The sequence below is a fragment of the Buteo buteo genome, chromosome Z, assembly GCF_964188355.1.
Source record: "Buteo buteo chromosome Z, bButBut1.hap1.1, whole genome shotgun sequence".
NCBI classification, from domain to species: domain Eukaryota; kingdom Metazoa; phylum Chordata; class Aves; order Accipitriformes; family Accipitridae; genus Buteo; species Buteo buteo.
Genome location: NC_134204.1, coordinates 11,133,604 through 11,144,777, shown reverse-complemented (window position 1 = coordinate 11,144,777; position 11,174 = coordinate 11,133,604). Strand labels below are relative to the sequence as shown.

Sequence of the window (11,174 nt, the reverse complement as noted above, 5' to 3'; positions counted from 1 at the left end):
TGCCATTGCAGGGTCTGCAGGGCTTTGGCAGGTGGGTGCTGCTGGGAGGTCTCCCAGCTTCTGGCCCTGCAGCTTTGCCCTTGCTGTAAACAGCCATCTCGACTGATCCCCAGCCCCAATGGGAATTTCCAGTCCCTCGCACTGCTCCCAGCCCATCGCACACTGCCCGCAGCCACCCACTGAACCAAAGAGCTCAGATGCTTGCCAGCTGGCTGCGGCATCTCAAGCAGAGTCCCAGTTCCAAACACTGTTTTCCCCATGTTCAGGTGTGTGCCCCTTGCCTCCTCTTGGAGACACCAATTTGATGGCCAGGTCAAATGGCCAGTCTTGACTCCCCAGGTCTTTGGTGTGCCTGGATTAGTCCTTGCTCTGTGCGTGCCTGGGTGGAAGTTGCTCTGTATTCTGCTGGTCTCCTTGGTGGTGCAGGGCATCCCCTCTGCATTACTCCTGTTTGCCTGGGTGCCAAAATGAGTCTTGGGTCAATCCTCATGTCTTCAAGCGCTGGTGTCACAGTGGAGTCAGTTGTTGCAGGGTTTTGATGGCTCCATCTCTCTGCCCTGCTGCTCTGAATTACTGTGAATGACCATGGTGGGAGGTCTAGAGTATAGGTATGGAGTATAAAACTTCTTCCTATCTTTTAATTATATTTGGGCAGGATGAGACCTGTCCATTGTGGAGCTGGGTTCCCAGACACCCACTGGCAGTTTCTGCCCCTTCCAGCAGCTGCTTCCCTTCTGTGCCCGCTGCAGGAAAGGGCTCAGCTGGCCACTATTCGGATGCCCTCCTGGCACCCTGCTCCCTCTGATGCCAAGTCCAGATGCTTGTGGCCCAAGAACCTGTCAGGCAATGTGGCGGGTCTCTGCCTGGTGTCGGTGCCTGGCAGCTCCTTGCCCTGTCGGGCTTTATCTCCTTTCTCTTTGCTTTCTCTATGCCTTTTGCATTTTCTACCACTGCCTGGGCATTGGGTGGCTGCTTCCCTGGCTGGGGGGGGCTGCTGAGCCATCACCAGGAGCCGAGCCCTTCTCTGGTGTTTTCCAGTCTTGACTGAAGCATATCCAGTTCCTAGTTTATGTGTTGCTCTAATGTCTTCTGCAAACTCTCCAGAGCCTTCTTGATGTTTTGCTTCATTTCCCTTCGGCCGTCTTTAATTTCTCCATCTCCATTTCCCCCCTCCTGATGAACTTGCCGTGTGTGCCAGCTGCTGTTTGCTCTGGAGGCTGGATCTGAGCTCTCCATCCCATGGAACTGAGCTCATGCCAGAAGCATGGGGCAAAGCAGGCTGCTGGGCAGACACCGGGCATCTGCAGCACAGCTCTGCCTGTTGTCAAGTACAAAGTCCAACATCCTGAGATGAAGAAGGAGCAGTTCCCTCTCTGGCAACACCCATCCGGCTTTTTTCTGAGCAGCTTCTTGAGTCTTTCTGAATTCACATGCTGGGATGATGCCTTTGCACAAAGCATACGCATGTGCGCATCCCAGCCTGGACAGAGCCCAGCCAACCCACCCGTTTCAAACTGCACAGAGCTCTTGGCTCAGCTGGCACACACACCGTGCCTTGCTTTGGGGGCTGCTGCTCGTTTTGCCGTGACAGGATTTATGACTTGTTACATCTCCACTTTCAACGAAGGCTGGGTTGGTGCCAGCAGCTTCCACTGAGTTTTGTGCTGCTGTATAAGGAACCATGGGATTTCTGGATGGAGGATTGGTGTGCTTCTTGGTGGAAGAGGGAGGGCTGAGCTGGTGGAAGGGCTGAGGACTAGCTGAAAGGGGCACAATTTTTGGAGGGTTATGCAAACACCAGTTGAAGCCCTCTTCGCTGCAGTGTCTCCCACTCTCTGGCCTAGCATCTCTGCCAAGAGCAGGAGCCTCTCACCATGTCCCCTTTCCACCACGAACCTTGACTACCCCATGGAGGTCTCTGCCGTGCCATGGAGGGACAGGCTCTGAGCCATCACCCCTTTCAGCACTAAATACATTTCCTGGTGATGAAGTGACAAATGCGCACACTCACAACAGCCCGAGCCCAAAGGATCCTGTGTGTTGGGTAATGCCTGGATCAGGAAGGCTGAGAGCTGAGCAACGGTAGCCATGTGCTTTCCATGGGGAGACAAAACACAGATCCTGCCCGGTCCCTTGATTTTGGGTCTGAGGGAGCACTATGGGTGGCACTGCATGCCATGCAGAGGATGCTGTAGGAAGAGGGCATATTTCCATGGTGCAGGACCTGCTTGGGTTCCTCTCAGCCTGCTTGCTAACCCCCTGCACATTTTCCAGCAGCAAGCCTGTCCTGCCCCAAAGTGGCTGAGCCGCTCTGCAGGCATGCTAGCATCCAAAGGGTTAACTCCTTGCACCCACACCCAGCTGAGAAACCAAATTTCCACCTGGGGCATGTGGGTGACAGGAGGGCAAACTTCTGGCCAAAGACCCTCTCCAAGCCCAGACAGCTCCAGCACCCGTGTGCCGGGAGGGGACTCCCGGAAAGCCGGCTTCCCTGCCCTTCCCAGCATGTTGTGCTCACCCTGCTCTTCCCATCAGCCTCACCAAATGCTGCAGCAGCCAGCAGGGAGCCTGCCCGGCTCGTGTGCTACTGGCTTCCAGCAATTCTTTCCCGCTTCCCGAGGACCGTTTTGCTATATGGCGTTTCTATACGGTGTGCCTGGCAGGCAGCCTGCTCCCCTTCCCAGCCATGGGGATTTTCCACGCTGGGCTTTGCAAGCTACCTCTGTGCTGGGTCCTGGGAATTGGGCCTCTGCAGGAAGGAATTTGCTGGTCAGCGGGTTGAACTGAGCTGCGCGACCCTGTTCCTGTTAGCAGTGACTTTAACTTGGAGGCAGCATCCAGAAGTATTTGGAAATTCCCAATCCCCCTGGTTGGCTCCCCTTGATCCTTCAGTCCATGCTTGAACCCAAGGAGCCTCTGCTCCCAGCCCCGCACCACCTGGGGAGCCGACCTGCTGTCTGGTTAAGCAGGACAGAGGTGGGGGCTTTTGCAGGGCTGAACGGCAGCCCAAGGCTGGGCGAGCAGTGTGGAGGGGTCAGGAGAGAGGATCGCCTGGCATTACGGGGTGAGATGCCAGGAAACTGCGATGCTGGAAGCCAGGGAAGTAATTCATAGACAGACTCCAGGCTCTGGTGCTGGGGTGTAGGGTAAAAACATGGGAAGCATTCGGGACGAAGGCTCGAGTGAGTCCCTACAAGCTGCCGCAGGGGTTTCACTGCCTGGGAAATGCTCACAAGCAAGGAGGTTTGGTGACCTTTGCTATGGTCCCACTGTTTTTGCACACTCAGTGTGTGGGGACATCATAGTCTCTGCTGAGGATGCCCTCCCCTCATCCTGCAGTCTGGAGGTCCCTCCACCACAGGGATGCACAGAGGGCTGGAGCTGGGCTGCCCGAACCTGGGGGTAGCTGGAGGCACCATTGCATGAAGTCCTGTTGCAAAGGCTCTGTACGGTGTCTGACACAGACCCTGGGGCCAGGAAGGGGTTCCCTGTAGCTGAGACACTGCAAAGGGGCATGCTGCCTGGTTATGTGCCCTTCCCTGTGTCTGCCTCCATCCTGCACCTCTGAGCTCTGGGAAAAGGCTAGTGGCTGCAGGAGCCGAAGCTGGTGAGAAATGGGTTTATGTGGGTGCGTGTGAGAAATTGTGCCTGGCCAGAGCGACTGCTGGAGATTTCTGATGTTGGAGAGCCCTAAAAAGCCTTGCCTCCACCCCCCATCCCCAGCAGCTCCTCTGTATCCCAAAAGTTCGGTCTGCCTTGCAACCCCCCTTCAAACAGGGATGCTTAACTCTTTCTCATTGCCAGAAGCTCCCCGCTTTCTCCCTGAGCTGGAGGGACAGAGCAAGGCACTTGGAGAGGAAAAAGTGAATGGTGGGCTCTGAGGGAAGGGAGGCAGAAGGGGAGATGGGGCATGGACCCCCAGGATGGTTTCCATGGGGCCCTGCTCCTCAGGCATGCAAGTGCCTCTGCATTGCTCAGCCAGAGCAATGGTCAAGTACCCCTGCCCTTAGTTTGTTCCCTCCTGGGTCCTCTCCAATCCACCTTCCCTGGAAGAAATGGTGTGAGGGTCTGCTCAGCCGGCTGCTTTCTTCAGGGTGCAAATCACAGCAACCAGAGAATTGCCAAAGACTGATGCCTGTGAAGGGAACACGTGCCCTGACCCTACTTAGCAGCTCAGACTGTGTTTGGGGCTGGCCTCTGGCCAAAGGATGCTGCTGCTGCGGTGTCTTGAAAACACACAGAGAGCCAGGGACTTTCCAGGCGCCTGCTGCCATGGCTGAGGCTAAGACTGGGCAAGGAAGGGGTCTAGGCTCTGTGCTGGGATTGCAGAGCTCTCCTGGGCTCCTTTGGGAGCAGAAGGAGCCCTGCGCTGGACTGGTCTGTGCCAGGGCCAACCTGTGACATGCCTTCCCTCTCTCCTCATACTTATCCTGACACCACATAGGCTCTGGGAGAGTCTTGGCCAGGGAGGATGGCTACAGCATCAATGCTCCCCCAGCTTCTCCCACGCAGGGACAGTGTGCCAGCCGCGCCAAGTGTGGGGGTTCATCCGGGTGCTCAGCACCTGGGCACTGCTGCCTGGAGAGGCTGCACAGGTAAGGGCTGGACAGGTGTAAGTGCCAGCATGGCTCTCCTTTTCCTGCCCTGTCCTGATGCCACTGGTGCTTTGGGGTTGGAGGGATGGGTGACAGCACATAGGATGCCTCCAGGGACCTGTTCCCTGTGCTGCCAGGCACCCTGGGGAGATGGACCTGCAGGCGACCTGCTGCTGCCCATGGCCCATGCCTGCTGCATGCCCCAGGGGCTGCTGCCCGAGGCCACACCAACCTTGGTGTTGCACGAGTGTGTGGGGAGCTGCCTCCCCCCATCCGGGCACATGGGTACCCCCCAGCATGGGAGCTCCCTTTCTCTTCTGCCCGGGTGATGGAGGAAGCCCCAGTCGTGCAGCCCTGAATCACACAGTGCCCCAGGCACCCAACTTGTCCCCGAGGAAGGCAGAAAGCTGCTGCAGCTTGCCTGTCTCCTTGCCCAAGAGAGGGCTGCAGGGTAGTTGTTGGTGAGCCCCCCAGCCCTCCAGCATTGCCCCCCTCCCTGCTGAGTTTGGGGAGAGTGTGGGCATCTTATCACAGCTCTGCTTTCTACAGCAGCCGGGACTTTGGTCTCACCCTGGGTTACTCATTGCCCTTGATAACTGTTTATGAGGGTCCTTATCAGGAACTGGTGAAAAGTCCTGGGGCTGCACCCCAGGTCACAGGCATTGGGGCCTGGGAAGGGGCTTGGATCCCCCCTGGCATCAGGTAGACCCCATCAGGGCTCTGCATCTCCTCAGGGCTGCCAGGACATAGCTGACATGGCCAGCAGGACCGGAGCTGGCCAAGGAGCAGGAGTCCAGAGCAGGTGAAGAGGGGCTATGAGCGGTGGGGTGGTGAATCTGGGGATGGGATGGCAAAGGGAGCTCCTTGCTGGTGGGGGCTTCCCAGGGGGGGCTGGAGAGATGCCGGCGCCTGGCTCTTCTCAGAGGGGCCCTGGGGCAGGGTGAGAGGCAGTGGCACTGGATGTCTCAAGGGAAATTCCAGTTAAGTAGTGGGGAAGGTCTTTTCAACAGGAGAACATTTCAAGCACTGGAACAGGTTGCCCAAAGTGGTTGAGAAACCTCCATCCTTGGTCTTTTCCAGACCATGCCCTGGTGATCACATGATAATGTGGAGGTCTCTGGCCATCCCCTCCTCAGAGAAGCACTGGTGTCACACCAGGTTGCTCAGGGCTTGGTCCAGCCACATGGCCATCTCTTCGGGTGGCCATTGCCACCACAGGGGTGCCCTGCAGACTCCTGTTCAGCTCGCCTGGGTCCACTTCTGCATAGCCCCCACCTTGCCAGCCATGCCCAACCTGTCCAGCTGCGCAGGGTCACACCATCGTGCCCTTGGGACTTTGCATCTTGTTAGCGTTAAACCTCAGGAGGTTCCCATCAGCCCATTCCTCCAGCTGGTCGAGGTCCCCACTCCTTCTCAGGTCCCCACAGTTTGGTATCAGCACCAATGTATGGTGGGCTATGCTATCTCCCCCAGTCCCATTTGCTGTCTGGCCCTTGCACATCCCAGCCCTACAGATGTTTTCATCTCTTTGGGGAGGTCCCTGAGGCAGACAAACAGGGATGAGGGCTCAGGAGGCTGGGATGTGGAGTTGCTCTGAGCCCCTTCTCACCTGTATGGGGCGGGTGGCTTGGCTTGGGAGCAAAGCATGAGGTGGGGGAGCAAAACAGATTGACTCCTTGGTTTCCCTAATGGCTTGGCCACCCGCCAGGGTCCCTGCCTGGGGAAGACATGGGCAAGCAGGAACACCCGATCCTCCAGAGCAGGCAGCGGCAGGTTACGAGACCGGGTAGGAAACAGGAGACTACAAACTCATCTAGCCGTGACGGGGGCCGTGTTTCCGCCATGCCCCCCACCTGGCACCCCGCACCGTGATGGGCATCTGGGAACAAGACAGGACGCATCTGTAAAGGGGGGCTTGTGGCTTACAGGAATCCCCCACCCTCCCACTTCTCCATCACCCAGCCCTCGGCTGGCTGGTGGGCTGCCTGCCAGGCTGGTCGAAAATGAAAGCAAAGCATCCAGAGATAAATAGGAGCAGCCTCGGCCCAAGGCAGCAGTGCGTGTCCTGCTCCCCAGCCTCACCGAGCTCAGCGCCCACCATGGCTCTGCGTCTCCTCCTGCCGCTGCTCCTGCTGGCTGCTACCCTCCTCATTGCCCAGGCTCAAGGTGAGGGGCACGAAGCCCTCCTTCCCACCTGCAGGTGGGATGAGGCAGGGGATATGGGTGCTCGGCGGGGTCTGTGCGGGGTGCTGGGTGGTGCGGTCACAGTGCGCGGGGGTTGTTTGCAGTGCATTTGGATGCGTGCATGGCTGCGGGTGTGGGGTTTGCACTGTAGTTGTGTGTAGGGTGTGTGTGTGTGTGTGTGGGTGTGGGTGTGTGTGTGTACGCTTGCTTGGCTTGGGAGTGTGTGTGTGCGCATGTGGCTGGAGGGGCAGCAGCACCTTGAGCTGAAAAGCGCAGTCAGGAGAACAAGGTTTAGTCCCTTTGCAAGGAGCTCGTCTCTGCCTCAGTTTCCCCTCCGCTGGCAGGGAAATTGGTGTCGCATATGCCCAGGGCAGGGTCTGACCTGCAACTGGGGTTGGGGGGTCCCACCCTCACGTGCTACCCCAGCACCTCTCCCGTGAATGACATCAAGAAAGCCATGTGCCGTCAGCTGGCCATTTCGTGCTCTTCCAGGGCTAGGAAGGTGCCCTGGCTTGGTGAGGGTCCAAAATCCCACATCTTCCCCTTGCTCCCAGGCATTGGCAGCTCAGCCTCAGACTGCTGCCTGAAGAACAGCCGGAACGCTATCCCCAGCAACTGGGTGAAGTCCTACAGCCTCCAGGGACCTGAGTCTGGATGTTTGCTGCGTGCTGTCGTGTAAGTACCCCACTGCAGTTGGGACCATCCGGAGCAGTCTGGCTTTAGCCAAACCCTCCCTCTCCATGTCCTCCTCCTGCCCACCCCTGAGCACACCTTTCTGCCTGCACCCCCAGGTTTACCACCAAAAGGAACAAGAAAATCTGTGCCTCTCCCACCGACCCTGCTGTCCAGAAGCTGATGCAGAACCTGGACAAGAAGGTCAAGAATGACAAGCAGGACAAGAAGAAGGGACTGTCCCCACGAGCCAGGGGCAGACCCAAGCGGCAGAAGCGGCAGCGGGTCTAAGTCAGGCCTGAAGAGGTAGGGAGGGGGAAGAGGGGGGAGTGGAGGGCAACAGGGTGATGGGGTGAGGGTGCTGCCCCCAATCCCAGATCCTTCCCCATAGGAAGGCGAGCGTCCAGCTCCTGAGGCTGAGCCTGGGAGGGCTGCCAGAGCTGTGGTTGGAGCGCGGAGGCGTTTAGGGCACAGCTCCCTCCTGGTCTGTGCTTGCTTTAAAATCACATTTCTTTCTGGGACTGCTGGGACAAACCAATGCTTGGGGATGGGCAAGGCACATTATGCAAGGCAATGGCCCCCCAGCTGGCGTGGGTGCTCTCGCTGAGACCCTCTCCACCTCACCACCCCCTCCTTGCCTTCCTTAGGACGGATGCTTTCCCAACCGATGACCGACCCACCACCCGGCAATCGACATCCACAGACCACCCACCCACCTGCCAGCCCCAGGGTGAGGATGGGGCTGGCCGAGGGGGCTGCCCTCTGCTCCGCAGCCCCCTTGGCACTTCCATGCCTGCCTCAGAGATCCCCCCAGCCAGGACCCCCTGGACTGGCTGGGTGCTCTCGGTGGCTGGGTAGCACCCAGGTCCTTGCTCGCCCCATGGCTACGCCAGCAAGGATCTGGACCGGCGTGGGAGTTGAGCTGAGGGGGAAGTGGGCACCAGAGGGGATTTCTGTAGCCTGGCAGGATGGCAGCTTTTTCTATTTTTTTTTTTTTTTTTGGGGGGGGGGGTTTATACATTTGTATTTATATTTAAAGACTCTGCTTTCATTCAGTCTTCCTGGAAGGCTCTACTTCTGGCTCGTTGTGCTTCACAGAGTACCCTTTATGCTGCAGGCTGGCTTTTCTGGAAGATTGCTCTTATTTTTCTACCAAAGAAATGATGGCTGCAGTTCATTTCCCTCTCACCTGTTTGCTCCTTTTCAGCTTGCAGGGCTGTGGGTTGCCAGGCAGATCCCACGTCGCCCTGGTCCTGCCTGGTCTGCTTGCTGGGCGCTTCCTTGCAGGGCAATTAATAGTGGCTGAGATGGGGAGTTTGGGGACAGCAGGGGTGACAGTGTGGCTGTATAACTGGCCTGTTCTAGGCTTTCCCTTCAGATTTTAGAGCACTGTTGCAGTGTAGTTTGGAGGAAGATAGTCAGGATTTGTACCTCTGATTGTTTAATTTTTTTAAGGTACAAAATTGCAATGAAATCAGAACAAATTGTTAATTCTAGTGGAATTTTACCCTTTTATCTCCCTCGGTTTTGCTATTATCAGAGATTCAGATATTATTAAGCCAAATGCTTAGTTTTCTGGGGAAAAAAAGAAACCCTCATATATTTTCTTCCCACGTCTGAAAAGCCCACATGGTGAAAACTGCATGTGAGGCTGTTCAGGTGGGGGAATAGAAGATTTTGCAAAATCCACTGCAGACACACTGCAGCCATTTGAGAGTAGCTCTATCCCAAACCTTTAGTAAAATGAGAGGTCAGTAACCCAAGGACACCATTAGGTGAGACTGTGAGCAGAGGGGGGGACAGACCTCTGGGACAGGGCTAGCGGGGAAATGGCATCTCTCCTGTGCTTGCAAACCTCCACCAGCATGCTGAGAAGGAGCAGGCTGAACAATTCTACCGCAGCTGTAGTGCTATCTGCTTGCGGAGACTTCAGACGTGGACTTTGGTCAGTAAAGGTCTAGTTAGTCATATAATTGCAATAATAGGCTTTGCGGGGCTTAACAGTATCAGCAAAGGCTGTGTGTTGGCTGGAGTAAAGCTTGTAGCTGAGTGTTTCTGTCAAGCACATTTATCTGGCTTGATTGCTTTATTAGGCAGGCATTTAGGTCTATTATTTTAAGGCTGTGTAAAGAAACTGTGAAGTCCAAGATACCAGCCCTGAGTACGGGACGAGTGCTGAGCTGGCTCTGTGCTGCTTTCTCCTCCATGTGGGAGCATGTGGCTGTCCGCCAGATCGGCTTTTGGACAGGATGTGAGGCAATAAAATATATACTTTACAACCAAAATCACTTGTTCTGGCTGTTGTGATGGGCTTTGGTGGGGTGGGAAGGGCTGCATGGGCGGGACTGCTCTCCTGCCCCACATGTTGTCATCCCCCAGGTCCTGGCTTTTGCAGACCCCCTGGACGCTGCATCCCTGGGGTGCAGGGGCTGGGAGCTGCTGGCACAGGGGAGGGGGACTGTGCAAGTCCCCTCTCCTGCAGCTGTGTTACCCAGCAAGGTGAAGCCATCCTGTTTGCTCATCTGTCCCCATGGAGAGGTCCTGAGAATCCAGCAAACACAGGGGCACAAAACAGTTTTCTACGTGGTCTCTTTTGCTCATGGCTTTCCCTCCGACTCCAAAGCTGGGGCTTTGTGGTCCTGGCTGCTTTGGGAAAAACAGCATTAAACCGAGTTACTAATGAGGCTGTGCTCTGCCCTGGGCTTTGCTGGGAGCCTGGGAACTGACACCCGCTCACTGGGAGTCAGCCAGGGCTGCTATATGATGGCTGGAGGCAACCCTAGGTTTGTTGGGGATGCATGGCATCCAGCCCTGTGCGGCTGGCCCTGCCTCCTGCAGGACTCCTTGTTGTGCCAGTTGTGGTGTCTGGGGATTGTGAAATGATTGCAAAAACCCCCTAGAAATGAGGTCTACACGAGTATGTTCACAGCCACAAACAGCAAGCATGAGCAGATGGCAGGAGCAAGCCCGCATGTGAAATGTATCCTGATCCCTCTGTGGCTGCAGATGTAAACACCGCACAGGTGTTTTTTCCCCTGCAAATGCTAGGTAGGCATTAGGCTAAAACAGGTTTAAAAGACATGCCCATGGGGGTGCTCTAATTTACCCCAAAATTTACCCTAAAAGCAGGGCTTGTGGAAGAGCACCAGGGTTTGTCCCATGCTCATGCACAGATACCTGCTCAGGAAGGCACACGTGGGCATGGGCACGGATGCACAAAGCCCCACGTGTGCCTGTGCCTGCACGTGCACGGGTGTTTGCACACCACTTCCAGCTTTACTGCAGAATGCTGCTTTTAAGGAAAAGAAGGTGTCGGGGTTAGTGGGAGCCTCTTGCTGGTGAGGCAGGTGGCCACAGTGCTGCCACGGTGAGATGGTAGCAGGGAAACACCTCCGAGGAGAATGCCTGTGAGAGGCTGATGGGAAAGGTGGTGGGCTAGGACCTGGAACATTTAGCGGGGGCCAAACCCCCTTCCCCATGGAGGAGGTGAATCCATGGACCCCAGCTGAGAAAAGTGATGTAAAGAAGCTCTTAAGATGATGCTGCAGTGAGGCAGCAGAGGAGGAGTCACACAGTCGTACCCCTGGGCAGGGCAAACCCGCTGCTTCACCCCACGTGCAAAGACAAGGCAGTGTCAATGGGGCATGTGCTGGGACAGTGGGTGTGCAAGGGCTGTACAAGCCCCATGAGACATTCTGCAGGGAAGGCAAGAAAGTTGCAACT

The 11,174-nt window shown here is 56.5% G+C and overlaps 1 protein-coding gene across 1 annotated transcript; it reads left to right on the top strand.

Moving 5' to 3' along the window:
* The first annotated feature begins 6,640 nt into the window (after window positions 1-6,640).
* On the top strand, window positions 6,641-9,730 carry CCL19 (C-C motif chemokine ligand 19). The gene is made up of 4 exons (XM_075020022.1): window positions 6,641-6,761; window positions 7,334-7,454; window positions 7,571-7,757; window positions 8,099-9,730. Exons 1-3 carry the CDS (start codon window positions 6,695-6,697, stop codon window positions 7,740-7,742), a joined length of 360 nt encoding a protein of 119 aa, XP_074876123.1. The 5' UTR covers window positions 6,641-6,694; the 3' UTR covers window positions 7,743-7,757; window positions 8,099-9,730.
* Window positions 9,731-11,174: the final 1,444 nt, after the last annotated feature.